The sequence below is a fragment of the Carcharhinus amblyrhynchos genome, chromosome 24 (assembly GCF_965287045.1).
Source record: "Carcharhinus amblyrhynchos chromosome 24, sCarAmb.v2.hapA, whole genome shotgun sequence".
NCBI lineage: Eukaryota > Metazoa > Chordata > Chondrichthyes > Carcharhiniformes > Carcharhinidae > Carcharhinus > Carcharhinus amblyrhynchos.
In genome coordinates, this window is record NC_137347.1 from 41,286,611 (window position 1) to 41,304,474 (window position 17,864).

At 45.7% G+C, this 17,864-nt stretch overlaps 1 protein-coding gene across 1 annotated transcript in view; it reads left to right on the forward strand.

Annotated features, from left to right (window-relative positions):
- Nucleotides 1–13,265: 13,265 nt before the first annotated feature.
- Nucleotides 13,266–17,864, forward strand: part of LOC145358020 (forkhead box protein O3-like) — a 180,272-nt gene continuing 175,673 nt past the window's right edge. Inside the window, exon 1 of the mRNA XM_080211712.1 lies at nt 13,266–13,945. Coding sequence (XP_080067838.1) covers nt 13,520–13,945 — 426 coding nt within the window. The 5' untranslated portion in view covers nt 13,266–13,519. The remainder of the gene's footprint in view (nt 13,946–17,864) is intronic.

Below are 17,864 nucleotides of genomic sequence, written 5' to 3' on the forward strand. Positions count from 1 at the left end.
GCAGCTCAAAACTAAACTCAAAAGTTCTTTCTGAGGGTGACCCCAGTTGTTAAGAAACAGTCTAGTTTTTCCTTAACTCTATTTATTTCATGTTGTAAATTCTTTAATTACAACGCAGGCCCAGTTTAAAATGACCAAAATCCAAACACGTTTGTTTCTAATGGCCGCAAATACAATTATAGATTATTTAAAACTATCTTTGCTTCCTAATGGGGGAGAGAGGTGATGGGTGGAGTGAGCCGGTAAGATCATGGGAAAGGTGAAAAATTGAGTTTGAGCCTGATTTCTCATCTCTCGAGATCTTACTGACATCGGATTTCTGGCAAATCAGCAAGCATGAGGCTGATCTCAATATTTAAATTTTATTTTGAATAAAATTTAAAAATTATTAGTGACTCCAGGAGGTTGGGGGCAGGGAAGTATACTCCTCGGGCAGTGTCAGCTTTGAACCCTGGCACTGTCCACCAGGTACCCTGGCGCTGCCAGCTTGGCACACTGTCAGTGCCCACCGGGCACTGGCCAGTGCTAAGGAGGCAAGGCCCAAGAGGGTGGAGCCTACTGGAAGGGGCAGGCCTGACGGACAGGGCCTACGGAGACACAAGGCCTGAATGCTCAGAGCCTAAAGGGAGGTGGGCCAGGAGGCGCTGTGCTCACTGCAACTGGCAATTGACTGGGATGGGGGGGATGGATATCAAATGGCCCATAAGGGGTTGAGGGGGGGGAATCGGCTGATCTGTTTGAGGGGGGCAAGCGGCCAGCCTGTGCGAGATTGAGGGGCAATCAACCGGCCCACGTAAGGGGTGGCAATCTGCGGGCCTGTGCAGTGTGGGGAGATTGGCTGCAGAGGCCAGTGGTTGGGGAGGTTGGGTGATCAGCCACGGAGGCTAGGGATAGCTGGGGGGAGGCAGTGACAGATCTCTGCTCTATGCTAGTGAACAGAACAGGAAGATCTGTGCATGCACAATGGTGCCCTCTGCTGTGATCTGCCAGCTCTCTGCCAACTTAGGCCCCACCCCACCCCCCTTGCTGGCAGGAAACAGGGTTAACAATATTTTTTGCTCAGGGTGTGGTGGATTGGATTTTTAATTTGCCCCAAAAATCTGTGTGATTCTCTCCCATTTTATGCATTTAGAATTTTTTTGATAAGTTTGCCCACCCCCCCATGGTGTGGAAAGATTTCATAGAGAAAACCAGCTGAGCAAAACAGGGGCTCACTAGAAGTGAAGGAAATTATGTGTTAAATTAAATGTACACAGTAATTCCTTACTTTTTGTAATTGAGAGTCAATGAATGTTAATCCAATTAAAGAACTTGAAAAGAAGGGACATAAATCTCAGGATGTACAAAAACGTGACAGAAACCAACTGGACAGCAAAATGAACTGAGAGAACATTTCATAAACATAATCAAAATTGTCAATTGATGTGAATGAGCTGGACGGTATTTTGCCATTATTTTTATTTGGTAAGGTTAGGAGCTCCTCTATTTATTTACTGATATGGCTTTTCTCTCTTTTATTGAATGTCCCTGGGCCTTGTGCCAGCAATGCTCTAGAAAGCAGGCTAACCACCTGCTCCCAAAGGTTAGATTTGTGCTACTTCAAGAGAATGACTTGACAATGAATGATCATACACGTTTTGTTTTGCCTTATAATGAAGCATCTGTGTTCAATCCAAAGATGTGTAGGCTGGATGGATTGGCCATGGTAAGTGTGCAGGGTAATGGGAGATAGGATGAAAGGGTAGGGCCTGGGTAAGAGGCCCTTTTGGAGAGTCAGTGCAGACTTGATGGGCTGAATGGCTTCCTTCTGCACTGTAGGGATTCTATGGCTCACATTTTTCCCACAACATCTTGAAAATTATAAGCATCTCAGCATGGAGATACAGAGGTAAGCACTGCTGCCTCACAGTGCCAGGGACCCGGGTTCAATTTCGACCTTGGGTGACCCTGTGTAGAGTTTACACATTCTTCCCGTGGTCTACATGGGTTTCCTCCGGGTGTTCCAGTTTCCTCACACAGTACAAAGATGTGCTGGTTAGGTAGATTAGCCATGCTACACTGCCCTTTAATGGCAGGGGGATTAGCGGGGTAAATGCATGGGGTTATGGGGATAGGACCTGGGTGGGATTGTTGGCGGTGCAGGCTCGATGGGCCGAATGGCTGCCTTCTGCCCTGCAGGGATTGTATAATTCTATGATCATGATAGATTGGGGCATTAATGCAAATGGACTGCAGTAATTCAAGAAGGCAGCTCACCACTACATTCACATAGCAATCAGAGGTGGGTAATAAATGGCCTCACCAGCAACACTCACATGCCATGAACAATAAAGTAATAATTTCACTCTCATGTTGTGGTCCCAGCCTGTCTCACATCTTCTTCGTGTCTCTTCCAAGTTGAAGCAATCATTACCACCTGTTATTTTTGATGTCGCCAGCTTTAATCCTTTCTCTATCGATGTTATATCTCTTCTGACATCAGGTGGAATTGCAATGTTTCCATTCCTAAATCCACTGCCAAAATTTTCCCTTTGATGCCAAATTTCTTTCCTCCTCCATAAATCTTTACTCTCTTAAAAAACCCGTGTCTATCTGAAACTTGGAGACCGCTCCTGTATTTGGCAGGGATTCCTCTCACATCCTGCCCCCAGTCCTGGACAAGTCAAAAGTAAATTAATGTCATCTGCTGGGAAAGTTCTAGCTGCTGACTCTCTCGCCAGTACAAGCTTTTCCTATCCCCCATTTCATTGACACAGCGTTGGGAATTTCTCCAATTAAATTCCTTTCCTTTTAAATACTAGCTGAGGCTCACGCTGGCACTGAGTCTGAGAGTTTCAGAATTCAGGTGGGGTTCTCTGGCCACGCTCACCCCAAAGTCGGAGAATCCCACCTGAGGTCAATGAGCCTTTGGGTGGTCCGACAGCCCCGCTACAATTCCTGTGGCAGCAGGATGGGAGAATTCCTCCCTTCATTTCCACATCAGGATTTCGCCACATAACACTCACATCATTGCTTGTGCACAATGCTGCCTCAACTGACATTTTTTCGATCAGGTCTGGAATAAATATGTCCTAAAGATAACCAGCATCCTCCTCATAGCTGCTAGGCCATTAATTTAAAGACCCACTCTTACTTTTCCAGGGCTTCCACCTACAATCTTGGCTCAATGATAGTAGTGTCCACTTTGACTCACCAGGTTGTAGGTTCAAGCTTCATTGCAGGAACTTGAGCACATCATCCAAGCTGACCCTCTACATGGAACTGAGGGTGACACAGTGACACAGTGGTTAGCACTGCTGCCTCACAGTGCCAAGGACCCAGGTTCAATTCCAGCTTTGGGTCACTGTCTGTGTGGAGTCTGCACATTCTCCCCGTGTTTGCATGGGTTTCCTTCGGGTACTCTGGTTTCCTCCCACAGCCTGAAAGACGTGCTGGTTAGGTGCATTGGCCATGCTCAATTGTCCCTCAGTGTACCTGAACAGGCACCGGAGTGTGGCGACGAGGGGATCTTCACAGTAGCATCATTGCAGTGTTAATATCAGCCTACTTGTGACACTAATAAATAAACTTTCAAACTTAGCATAGTAGCCTTTCAGATGATACTCAGTCTTTGTCTGCCATCTTATAACCAACATCACAAACATTACAAAAGAAGATTATCTGATTATTATCACACAGCTGTTTGTGGGAGCTTGCTGTGCGCAAATTTGTTGTAATGTCTCCAACATTGCAGCAATGACTACACATAAAAATCACTTCATTGGTTGAAAAGTACGTTCAGACATCCTAAATGCAAGTTCTTTTTTTTTTAACTGCTTTTTCCAGTGTGTAGTTGATTTCCCTTCCTGCATTGTAGACTTTGGAGACACCTGCACTGTTACTTGCTGCTGCTGCCTTCACAACCATGGCACTGCTTAAATGTTGATGGAACATTTAAATTAAAACAAAAGCTGCCCAGATTTGATTTGATTTGATTTATTATTGTCGCATGTATTAATATACAGTGAAAAATATTGTTTCTTGCGTGCTGTACAGACAAAGCACTCTGTACGTAGGGAAGAAAATGAGAGAGTGCAGAATGTACAGTTAATACTAGAGTGTAAAGATCAACTTAATGACAGGCAGGTCCATTCAAAAGGCTGATGGCATCAGGGAAGAAGCTGTTTTTGGTCCATGACCTGACTTTTGTATCTATTTCCCAAAGGAAGAAGGTAGAAGAGAGAATGTCCAGGGTCTGTGGGGTCCTTGATTATACTGACCACTTTTCTGAGGCAGCAGGATGTGTAGACAGCTTCTGGCCCACATGTATTAATTTAAAAACTTGCCACAAATCCTTAAAAACATACATTACAATAATTCAGCCCCGATCTCTTTTGCATTTTGCACGGGTCTTTTGGTGTACCTGTCCCTTTAATAGTGCTGTAGCCTTGAAGGCTCACCTTACAGCCAGTCTTCCGATTCTCACTAGCTCTGCAATGAATAGAATCAATTCCAGTTGTACCTGGGCCTGAGTCATGAGGGATATCAGGAAATCCTTATGTAGCCGGCATAATCAAGGACCCCGCTAACCCTGGACATTCTCCCTTCCACCTTCTTCCATCGGGAAAAAGATACAAAAGTCTGAGGTCGTGTACCAGCAGACTCAAGAACAGCTTCTTCCCCGCTGCTGTCAGGTTTTTGAATGGACTTACCTTGCATTAAGTTGATCTTTTTTCTACACCCTAGCTATGACCGTAACATTACATTCTGTACTCTCTCGTTTCCTTTGTGAGAGGTATGATTTGTCTGAATAGCACGTAAGAAATAATACTTTTCACTGTATACTAATATGAGACAATAATAAATCAAATCAAATCAAATCAAAAATCCTGGCACTCCAATCTTGCTGGGGCACCATGCAGGGACACACATCTTGCTTCTAAACAATGCCTGGTGCTTTATTCAAAATGTTGTGTGGCGCTGTGTGATATGTCTCCTCACATTGTTTTCTCAAACTTAAAAATAGCAAAGACAATTAGATTTTGGAAATAAACTTCTGCAAACCTTCTTTTGGATTTTGATATCATCGTGCCAAAGGCATTTTTAAAATGTTGTACACTGAGAAGCATTATTAATTAAATCTTGATATTATACAGTGGAGGAGCATTGGACCATTCAGCCCATCATATTCATGCCAGCTCTTTGGTAGCACTGTCCAATTAATTCCACTCCCCTGCTTGTCCCCCAAGGGTTGAAGATATGGTTGCCAAATTTACTGATGACACAAAGATAGGTAGGGAAGTAACGTGTGACAAGAACATAAAGAGACTACTTAAAGATATAGATACATTCAGTGAATGGGCAAAGATCTGATAAATGGAGTATAACTTGGCAAAATCTGAAATTATCATTTTGTAGGGAGAATAACAAAGAAGCATATTATCTAAAAGATGAGAGATTGCAGAGCCGTGAGGTACAGAGGGACCTGGGTGTCCTAGTGCATCAGAGGCAGACATGCAATGAAATAATGCTTCAGTGCAGGGCCCCAGCCAATGTGGGCACCCCATGCTGAGAGGTGGCTGTGGGAGCACCAATCAGTCTGAGAGGTCGGAATTTGTGTCATTTTTGGGGAGTAAAGGGGTGACCCGATCAGAAGCCAGGTCTGAGAGTGAGAGGGCTGGGCAGCAACTGGACCGTCAAGGGTAAAGCCACCGATCGAGAGCGAGAGCAGAGGCCAGGGCAGGCCAGATTAAGGCACAGCAGCAGCCAGTGCAAGGACACATGGTGATCAAACCTGGAGTCGGGTCCCTGAGTGAAAGGTGAGCACTGAGCAGTGAGGAGGTGCGAGGGCCAAGTGGGCACTGGCATGGATTTCAGGGAGCAGTGGGGTGACTGGGATGAGAGTGAGGAGGGTTCGCTGGCCCAGCGAGGCTGAAGGCAGAGGCCAGGACAGATAACCAGCCGCCAGACAGCCAGTGAGCCACCAGCCCTTCTGCCAGCTTAGCTTACGCCTGAGGTCAGGTACCAGCCAACTCGAGAACAGCTTCTTCCCTGCTGATATCAGACTTCTGAATGGACCTACCTTATATTAAGCTGATTTTTCTCTACACCCTAGCTACGATTGTAACACAACATTCTGCACCTCTCCATTCCTTCTCCATGTACGGTATGCTTTGTCTGTATAGCGCGCAAGAAACAATGGGGGCGACTCTCCCATCGCGACTGGCAAATTTTCTGGTTGGTCAGATCAGGAGAATCATGTGTTGGCCATTTCATGGGAATTGCGCATGCATTCCCAATACATACGATTCACCCAGAGCCAGGGAACAGACGCAGTTGGGACCACGCTGGAAGAGAGGTAAGTGATTTTAATCTGTTTTAAATGTATTTTTAATCTATTTCAAATGTCAAATTGGGTATGACACGGAATTTGCTGATCCTGAAAGCATCTCCCACCCCGCCAGGAATATTTCATCCTGGAGGGCTTAGAGGAACTCCCCATTTCTGTAAACCAATGGGAGACCACACTGGAGTGAAGTGGGGGGGGGGGCAATCGGAGCCCCCCAGGGGATCGGGTGATGGAGGGGTGGGTGCCCCCTGGGCTCGGGTACCCTGGTAGTACCAATCTATGTCCCCGGCACTGCCCAAGGGGCTAAGTGCCCATGCCTGGTTCACCTTGGCATTGCCCACCAGGCATCGGGCAGTGCCAAGGGGCTGGGGCCGATTGTGGGCAGGGTCTAGGGGGCGATCGGTGGCGGTGGGGGGCCCTGCTACCTCTCTGCACCGGGATCAGTCTGGGCTGGAGGGAGGGCAGCGATCGGGGTAGGCTGGAGGGGATGGGTGCTCTGCTGGGGGTGGGCGGGGGGGTGGGATGTGCCTCCTGTTTGGGGGGTCTGCCTCCAGGGGGGTGGACTGGTCTGCCAGGGGGTCAGCGGGTGGGGTCTGCTGTGGTGTGAGGGTGGGAGGATCACCATTGCTGAGGGGGGCTGGAAATTGGGGCGCTCCAGGAGAAGGGTATCAGGGATGGCCCGGGAATTGTTGTGGGGGCCACGATTGGGCTGTTGGGGGGGTGGGGGCTGGAGGGGCAGAACTGTGTGGGTCCCGGGCTCGCCAACAAATGGGGAGACTGACAGATTGGGGCCACTGCGTATGCGCAGAGTTCCAGGACTGTCAAACTCTGGTGTAAATAGGCCCCACCCCTCTGGGTTTTTAATGAGATTCACAACCGTGGCCTCTGCAGTGCACAGAGTGCGGGGGTTTGGATCTGAAGTTGCACTGAAAAGAGAGATCTGGATAGGCTGAGCGAGTGGGCGAGGACCTGGCAGACGGAGTATAATGTTAGCGAGTGTGAGGTTATCCACTTTGGCAGAAATAATAGTAGGAGGGATTATTATTTAAAAGGCAAAAAGCTGCGGCATGCTACGGTGCAGAGGGACCTGGGCGTCCTTGTGCACGAGTCGCAAAAACCCAGCCTGCAGGTGCAGCAGGTGATCAAGAAGGCGAATGAGATGCTGGCCTTTATAGCGAGGGGGATAGAATATAAAAGTAGGGAGGTCTTGCTGCAACTGTACAGGGTACTGGTGAGGCCGCAGCTGGAGTACTGTGTGCAGTTTTGGTCGCCGCACTTGCGGAAGGATATATTGGCCTTGGAGGGAGTGCAGCGGACGTTCACTAGGCTGATACTGGAGATGAGGGGGTTGGACTATGAAGAGAGACCAAATAGACTGGGTCTGTACTCACTGGAGTTTAGAAGGCTGAGGGGGGATCTTATAGAGATGCATAAGATAATGAAGGGGATGGATAGGGTAGAGGTAGAGAGATTCTTCCCGCTTAGAAAGGATAGCAGGACTAGAGGGCACAGCCTCAAGATAAGGGGGCGGGGGGTGCAGTTTAGATCGGAGTTGAGGAGGAACTTCTTCACTCAAAGGGTGGTGAATCTCTGGAATTCTCTGCCCGTTGAAGTGGTGGAGGCTGCCTCGCTAAATGTTTTTAAGACGCAGGTTGATGGGTTTTTGATAAGCGAGGGGATTAAGGGTTATGGGGAGAGGGCGGGAATGTGGAACTGAGCCACGACAGATCAGCCATGATCTTATTGAATGGCGGGGCGGGCTCGAAGGGCTAGATGGCCTACTCCTGCTCCTATTTCTTATGTTCTTATGTACCTTATTTAAGGAATGATGTAAATACATTAGAAGCATTTCAGAGAAAGTTTACCAGACAAACTTGAACGATTGGTTTGTCTCATGAGGAAAGGTTGCAGAGGGTGGGCTGGTACCCACTGGAGTTTAGAAGAGTAAGAGGTGACTTGATTGAAACATATAAGATCCTGAGGGGTATTGACAGGGTGGACGTAGAGAGAATGTTTCCTCTTATCAGAAAGGGGGAGGGGGGGTCGCAGTTTAAAAATAATGGGTCGTTCATTTAAAATGGAGATGAGGCAAAATGTTTTCTCAGAGTGTCGAGAGTCTTTGGACCTCTCTTCCTGAAAAGGTGGTGGAAGCAGAGGCTTTAAATATTTTTAAGGCAAAGGTGATGTTCTTGGTAAGCCAGGGGGTGACAGATTCCAGGGAGGAGGCAGGGTGCATGATATTATGATAGGAGGCAGGATATTATGATGATTATATTAAACGGCGGAGCAGGCTTGAGGGGTTGAATGGCCTACTTCTGCTCCTTGTTCATATATTTGCATTTGTTCAATTCTGCTTCCACCTCCCTTTCAGGCAGTGCGTTCAGGTTTAGTACAAGTTGCTTTAGAAAAATTGTTTCTGGGGTTCTTTCATCAGTCACCTCAAGTCCGTGTTCCTTGATTATTGACCCATCAGCCACTATTCAACTCAATCTCCTTTTCAGCCCCTAATTTGCCCCACCCTTCCACCTGCTATTTATATGTTCATGAAAGACCTTTGGGTTCTCTTTTGTATGTTCACATATCCTCGGACACTCTCCTTGTCCTTCTTAGTCCATTTTTTTTTAAATAAAATCTCTTCTGCGCTTATTACATCAATAATGAAATACCTGGAACTGGAAGGTGATTATTTAATCAAAGTTTTGCATCTGATTAAATGATGGCAATACAGTCCACTTAGGGGGTACGAGTTGCTGTGACGACCTTCACTTTTACACACATGTTATCATCTGGAACTGTGAATAGGCTCCAACATTTTTTTCACCACATAGCTGACCAGGAATCTCTCCCATGCTTACCATCTGCCATTGGCATGTTTGGAAGGATTTGCGGGATGACACTCAACCTGTTGGGCCAATTCCAAATGCACTTTCTTTAGCCATTGAGTCCTGGGGTAGGACTCAAACCCAGACCTTCTGGCCCAGAGGCAGGTATGCTACCCACTACATTACAAGACCTCCATCTGGTTAAGCATCTTATATTTATTAGCTAAACTCATGTTTAGGAGGTGACCTTACATTTACTCCATGCTATTTGAAATATAGGGTGGCACAGTGGTTAGCGACGCTGCCTCACAGCAGCAGGTACCCACGTTCGATTTCCAGCGCGGGTCACTGTCTGTGTGGAGTTTGCATGCTGTCCCCATGTCTGCATGGGTTCCCTCTGGGTGCTCTGGTTTCCTCCCAAAATTCAAAAGACATGCTGGTTAAGCGCATTGGTCATATTGAATTCTTCTTCAGTATATCCGAACTGGCACCGGAGTGTGGCGATTAGGGAATTTTCACAGTAACATCCTTGCAGTGTTAATATAAGCCTACTTGTGACACTAATAAATATTTTTTTTTTAACTAAAACTTTAAAGTATATAACGTAAATATTTTCATTTATACTTGGTTATTCAATTATTGTAAGAAGTCTCACAACACCAGGTTAAAGTCCAACAGGTTTATTCGGTAGCAAACGCCACTAGCTTTCGGGGCTCTGCCCGTTCGTCATGTGACTGGGGACTCACTTGATGAAGGGGCAAAGCCCCGACAGCTAGAGGTGGAGCATAAACCAGTTGGGTCAAATAGCCCATTTCTGAGCCATGAAATCTTTGTATTTTTATGCCATTACAACCTGTTGTTAAAAAGAGTGGGGACTCACCCGATGAAGGGGCAAAGCCCCGAAAGCTAGTGGCGTTTGTTAGCAAATAAACCTGTTGGACTTTAACCTGGTGTTGTGAGACTTCTTACCGTGTTTACCCCAGTCCAACGCAGGCATCTCCACATCATGACTATTCAGTTATTGGTCAGTTTATGTGTCAACTGTGGCCTTTGGAAAATTCCAAGCTATTGATTTGTATTGACTTCTGCAAATGGCTCTGTACAATTAAGTAAGGACTGTTAATAGGACAGACATTGAGGAAATATTTCCACTAGGAGACTTGATAATCAGCAATAAACCTGCTACCAAATTTAGGAGACGTGTCTTTACTCAGAATGTGGATTTCACAAGTATGTGGAATAAACGAGGGAAACAACAGCAGTGCACTTAAGGAGATGCTGGATAGAAACATGAGACAGACGGGATAGAAGGATATGCTGATATGGGATGGATTAAGTAGAATGAGAGGAGGCTCATGTGGAACATAATCACTGACATAAACCAGTTGGGCCAAATAGCCCATTTCTGAGCCTTGAAATCTCTATTTTTATGCCATTACGACCTGTTGTTAAAAAGAATCATTAACAAGATTTACAGTAAACTAATTCTCCAGATTATAATAAGTATTTTTATAAAGTACATGGGGTTAGTATGACTTTAGTGGTTGTTATTGTTGGTGCAGACTCGATGAGCCAAAGGGACTTTTCAACACGATATGGCTCTATAAGTCTATCTCATTGGTCAATGAATGTTAGATTTTTATATTTCACAAGTGCCTTAAGCAAACTGTTCTGGGAAGCATGGTTCTATGGAGTCTTAGCATGAACACGGATAGTCTTATATCAGATTGTGTTAACACGTTGCACCATAAAGATTTCAAGCGCAAGCTTATGAGAATTTTCAGACTCTAATTATTGCTTACATAACACTTATAAATGTCAGTATCCAGAACCAATGTTTATGCCTCATTCGAGTTTAAACTCAATCTTTACTGCTCACTAATCACTGCCAAAATTAAATAAAATGTACCATGTACAGAATAGGAATAGATTTCGAATTCAATTAATCACCAGTGAAACTCACATTGTTCAACATTAAATTAACACATGCCTCAACATTTGTGCTATAACTGACTTATTGGTTTTGTAAATGTTTTGTCAACATATGTTTTATGTTAACCACACATACTGTACAATATATTGTATTTGGAAAAATATTTCTGAGCAAAAGATGTAAAACAGAATTCCTCAAGGAAAAAATACATTTAACAAAATACCAACCTGTTGCAATGGGTCCTTTTGACACCCCTAAATGTTGACTTGAAATATTAAATATGTATATCTATTAAAATGAGCCTTGTTTTGAGTCAAACAATATTTACATTGTGGAAACAATATGTGCTTTAAGTTCTGAGTTATTACAGAAAAGCAAAATTCTTGTGTTGTCAAACAATAGTTTGTGAAAAAAGTATAGTATCTTAAGCTTTTGAGTCACTATGAAAAAGTGCAGATGACACAAAGCTATATCTTATAATAAAGGGTTGAAGTGTTTAATTTTGACTCCACTCCTAATGTTACAAAGTCAATGCTGTGGGCGGACCGGGTGCACTCAAATCTATCTCCTGAGAATAGAACACCGACAATGTAGAAGCAGGCCATTTGGCCCATCAAATCTGTTCCGACTTTCTCTGATAGAGCATCTTACCCAGGCCCTATCTCTGTAATCTCATGTATTTACCCCGCTAATCCCCTAAACCTACGCATTTTGTGACACTAAGGGGCAATTTAACATGGCCAATCCAAATAACCTGTACATAGATCCATACAAAAGTTACAACAGAGAAGGAAGGCACTCAGCCCATCTTGTCCATGCCAGCCCAAGGACACTCAAGTGCCTTTTCTCATCCCACCTTTCTGCACCCAGCCCATTGCCCTGTGGTTTACAACATTTAAAGTGCAAATCTTTGGAGTGTGAGAGGAAACTGGAGCACCCATGCAGACACGAGGAGAATGTGTTAGCTCCACACAGACAGTGACCGAAGTTGGGAATCAAATCCGGGTCTCTAGTACTGTGAGGCTAACTGCTGTGCTCAATAACCAAATTCGAATGGAATCCTGTTCATGCTCCCAACAAGGGAGACAAACAAGATCCATGCTGACAAGTTAAGGTATTGCTCCCCATCCTGGGTTGGATCTAACAATGCTTGATCTTGGCACAGTATTTAGCACAGCTGCTTCACAGCTCCAGGGGCCTGGGTTTGATCCTGACCTTGGATCACTGTCTGTGCAGAGTTTGCATGTTCTCCTTGCGTCTGCATCTCTGGTGCTCTGGTTTCCTCCCAGATGTGTGGGTTAGGTGTATTTGCCATGCTAAATTGCCCTGTAGGTGTCAGGATGATTAGCAGAGTAAATATGTGGGAGCTAAGGGTGGTATTGCTGTCGGTGCAGGCTTGATGGGCTGCATGGCTTCCTTCTGCATTGGAGGGATTCTATGATTTTTTGATTCCAAATTGCCCCTTCGAGTCAGGGAGATTAGTAGGGTAAATATGTGGGGGTTATGGGGGTAGGGTGGGATTGTTGTTGGTGCAGGCTGGATGGGCTGAATGGCCCTTCTGCTGTACTCTCGGGATGCTCTGCGCGGCATGGTGGCACAGTGGGGTTACAGAGATAGGGTGGGACCATTGTCTGTGCAGGCTGGATGGGCTGAATGGCCTGCTGCTGTACCCTCGGGATGCTCTGGATGGGGCATTGCAGAACTGGAGGTTTTAGCTGTGGGTCAGCTTCAGCCTTTAACCGTATGACGTCACTGGAGGGGATTTCCTCCAGGCCCCGCCCCCGTATAATTTATGCAAGGCCCCGCCCAACCTGGAACAATGAACAGCCAATGGGAGCGGGCGGGGGCGGGGCAAGCACTCGCTACACTGAGCGGGCGGCCAATGAGGAGGCGGCTGGCCGCGGTGTATCCATTCCAGGGGGAAGCACATGGGGAAGCGGCGGCTGCGAGTGACAGAGCCGCAGTGACAGCGGCAGCAGCCGGGGGCCAGCAAGGCAGGCGCTGCTTCAGCACCGCTCCATTCACCCGGGGGCCAGGCAGTGCTCCATCCACCCGGGGGCCAGGCAGTGCTCCATCCACCCGGGGGCCAGGCAGTGCTCCATCCACCCGGGGGCCAGGCAGTGCCCCATCCACCCGGGGGCCAGGCACCGCTCCATCCACCCGGGGACCAAACATCGCTCCATCCACCCGGGGACCAGGCACCCCTTCATCCACTCGGGGGCCAGGCATCGCTCCATCCACCCGGGGGCCAGGCATCGCTCCATCCACCCGAGGGCCAGGCAGGCACCGCTCCATCCTACGGGAACCTCTCCCACACCCTCTCCCGCTGATGCTACAGCTCCCCCGGCGCTGACAGCTGCCCGGGCACACTGATCCATCCTTCCCTCTCTCCTCCCTTTTCTCTTTCTCTCTCTCCTTCCTCTCCGGCGGGCGGACATGGAAGAAGCGGTGGCCCCTCACCTTGACATCGACCCGGATTTCGAGCCGCAGAGCCGGCCCCGATCGTGCACCTGGCCGCTCCCTCGGCCCGACTTCCCGGGGGCTGAAGGCAAGGCGGAGGAGAGCGGCGCCGGCAGCGAAGCCGCGGCGGGCACGGAGAACGGCGGCAGCGGGGTGAAGGCAGAGGCGAAGGTTCTCCCCACCATCCACTCTCCCCTCCGCCTGGGGGAGTGCAGCCAGCACCGCAAGAAATCCTCTCGCAGAAACGCCTGGGGTAACCTGTCATATGCGGATCTGATCACAAAAGCCATTGAGAGCTCACCCGACAAGAGACTGACCCTGTCTCAGATCTACGACTGGATGGTTCGCCACGTCCCTTATTTCAAAGATAAGGGGGACAGTAACAGCTCCGCCGGATGGAAGGTAAATGGATCATTCTTTGGGTGAATTTGCGGCTGTGACATCGCCTGTTGCATTGATTTTAAATCCCACCTCAACCAAATGACCAGGAGATGGCCGGGTGGTTACAATGTGAGTTTGACAGCACCCTGTAGTTTCAGCCTGTGAATAAGTCAGAATTGACCCCAAATGGATTTATTTTTGAATTTTGGGAGGGCAAGTTCCATTGACAACTTCAAAGTTTATTTATAATGTTAGTCCACTTCCCCCACCCCCCACACACAGTTTAAATTCACCCTGGGACAGGTCAGTGCGCGATTACACAGGAGGCGACTTGTTGAACCTTTTGTAAATGTGCAGAATCCGGAAATTTAAAAAGGAAAATCCTTCAAATCCCTGTCTGACTTAAAGACAGAAAGCTGCCAGTTAGCAACCTGGAGATAAGTCCAGTGTTTTAGCGGAAATCTGACAATTGCGAGGCACAATTTGCGCAATTCGGAGGCAGAAATCGCCACCCAACTATAGGCAGCGAGTCACTATCTTAAAAGCAAAGTCAAAAGGTTTAGAATCGTGGATGGATAATGTTATTGTTCCACTGAAATGCACAGTGTGGTTGGTAATGATTATCCTTCGGCAGCCTTTGCAGTGACAAAGAGATTCATTTTGTCTAACGCACTCATTCCTGAATGATGGATGTAATATTATCATCGTAAAATAAATCAGGTGATACATGGTTGGATCACCAGTTTCGAGTTAACCCCTTTTTAGACAGTGCCCAGCCTGCACAAGAATTCCAACTGGGGTAAATGTGATTGGCTCCATTAAGGCACAATTGCTGCTGGCCCTGGCCACCCCTTGGAGGTCAGACAGCAGTGGACAAAATGCCATGAGTGCTTGGTGGGTACAATGAACTGATGTTTCGGAGAAGTTGTTGTCCAGGTGCTAGTGAGATACACGTTTTTGTAGTCAGCTTTCTTATTCCGTGGTAGAGAATATTGGATGACCAAGGATAAATTACAGGCGCATTAGTGACCCCAAATTAAGCATGAGCCGAGGTGACAAGTTATGGCTCAGTTATTCAAAATGATTGTCAGTTTTACACGGTGCATTTACGTTTGGGTAAAGTGTGCGCAGTACACTTCATCATTGTTTGATAGTTTAGTTAGGATGCCTTGGCATGCGTGATTATCGTTTTATAATTTGCCTTCTTTAATGTAACATAGTCAGCTTAGACAAGATGGGCCGAACGACCTCTTTCTGTGACGATTTTGAACTCTATATTGTCAATGCCTGGAGCCCCCTGATTACCTTCAAAAACCTCCCGAAAATCCTATCTCCCTGACCATGACTCCAGCATCCATCTCCGGTACTTCCAAACCCTGGAGGAAATGCCTTGCTACACCAATGTTAAAGAAGCAACACAGATGCAAGTTTTTTTTAAAAGGTTAAGTTGATCCCCCAGGTTGGCTGATGGCTACAGCTAAAAACAAAGGGTGAACTTTGTCAGAGAATCAAGATTGCCCTGTCAATAGAAATGGTGAGCTTTACTAGGGGAATCGTTTTCAAAACCATTGGGGTGAAGATAATAACCTGAGACACACAGATCATTCTCAGGACCAATTTGAACTTAAGTTGTTATAACCAAGATATGGGCTCAGAATTCAGTGATATGATTGTGCCCGGAATGGCACACATTATACTGTCAATGATCGAGCCTTATCTTGGGGAATTTCTGCAAATAATTTTTTTCTCATACCTGAATTAGTAATATAGTGTTGAGTAACTCAAATGACTCCAAAGAAACATCATCAGTAAACCAGGGGAGGGTTACAAGCGCTGGAAGGGAGAGCTGTGCTACATTGGCAAGGAATACTGTCAGAATTAGTCTCTCAACTTGATGCATTTTTAGCATCTTCCTTGAAAATGATTAGTGGAATAACACACCATTACCTCTATATTAAAGAGTTCCTCTGAAATGCTAGTGTCTATTTTCTCAGACATAATTTGACACTGAAATCCCAATCTTTCCTGAGAAATAAGAACGTCTGTGTTGCACATAGGGAGGTGAACTCAGACTAGTACCTGTTACATCTCTAGGTGGTGCATGGTGAGCAGAATAGCAGAGATGTGGTGTGTCGAAACATACTTTGCACAAGTATTTGCCGGTCAGACTGAGTTGTGTTGAAAACATTAGCAGTTAGTTTGTGTGAGAACAGAAGGGATTCAGCAGGTCTGAGCTAAGGAGCTGATGGTTTCATGTGTTGTGTTTTGTATTCCAAGCTACGATGGTTTGAGCTATATTCCCATTATTTGAGGCCAGCCTCCAGATGGGGAAAGTCTCGGCTGTAGAGTTGTGGTCGTGTCGGCGAGAATTTGGATCTATTTTAATATAATTGAACAACCAAGTGAAATAATTGAACCCTACAGCCTGTGGGAACTGGATTTCCATCCACATAGAGAAAGCTGGAGCATGGGGGCTAATTATGTTAAACTCAACTCCTTTACATTGTTTAAATCAGTGAATAATTCAAGTCAGCACCCTGGTGATGTCATTAGGATTGACTTCATTTGAACAAAAAAATCTTTATTTAAAAAATCAACATAATTAGAAAATCAAGCAGGTATTCAAATTTACCATAATTGTTCAAAATGGCTTGAATACTAAAAGGGCTCCTGATAATGAAAGGTCTTTCAGAGTTTCTTGAATGGACCCTACCTGGTACATTATTAAAAATCTGTGCCATGATCTGGCTACGAGAACTCCTCTCCAAATAGACTTGTTTGGGTGGTGCGGTGGCGCAGTGGTTAGCACCGTTGTCTCACAGCGCCAGGGACCCGGGTTTGATTCCTGGCTTGGGTCACTGTGTGGAGTCTGCACGTTCTCCCTGTGTCTGCGTGGGAGTGCCTCCGACACTCTGAAAGACGTGCTGGTTAGGTGCATTGACCTGAATAAGTGCCAGAATTTGGCGACTTGGGGAATTTTACAGTAACTTCATTGTGGTGTTAATGTAAACCTTACTTGTGACTAATCAATAAATTCTAACTTAAAATCTTTAACTGTTTTAAATGAGTAAGGGTTTTATACTTACAAACTCTTTAAAAGTTTTTTTGCACAAAAAAAACCGTGAACTCTTATTCAGAGTTTAACTCTTAAGTTTGAAAATGTTGCAAAGTTTGGCTTTTCATTTCCAAAAATGGAAGTGTTGAACATTCAGTTTAATATGATGACTAGACATTCCTTTTGAACCTAAATGGGGTTCAAATTTTCAAGCTTTATCTGACCTCTTTATTCAGCAATGTGGAAGAACACATACTGGTGTCCTCTGTGTGACCACTGGTCTGTGTAACGTAATGGTCCCTAATGAGATTGGAACATTATTTCAGCAATGTCTTGGCTGGCATTTAGTTGTAAGGGACTGAATTACAATCTTACTGGCTGGAAACATGCAGCAGTGGTGGGAGTGGGGGGGTATTGAGACCATTCTGAGGACTAGAATACGTAGAGAATATAAATATGTGTATTTAGATTGGTGATTTGATGATTTTAAATGACAGAATGATTCGAGAATTTAATGAACTGTTTGCTAGAACAAAGATAAAATTCAAAACAGCGTTGCAAATTTTTTTTTACCAAAATGACCCCTCGCTATGTGATCACCTGAATTGAACATTATGTAAAAATATGTATTTACATTTTATTTATAGTTCTTCCCCACACATTTCTGACCTGATAAATCAATGTGTAAATGAGCCATGCAAACAGTCAATTCCTGCTTCGGCTCCAAATCAATGCTGAGTTATTTAATATAAAAGCAAATTACCGAGGATGCTGTAATCTGAAACAAAAACAGAAAGTGCTGGAAAATCTCGGCAAGGCTGACAGCATCTGTGGAGAGAGAATAGAGTCAACGTTTCGAGTTTGGATGATCATTACTCTGGATTC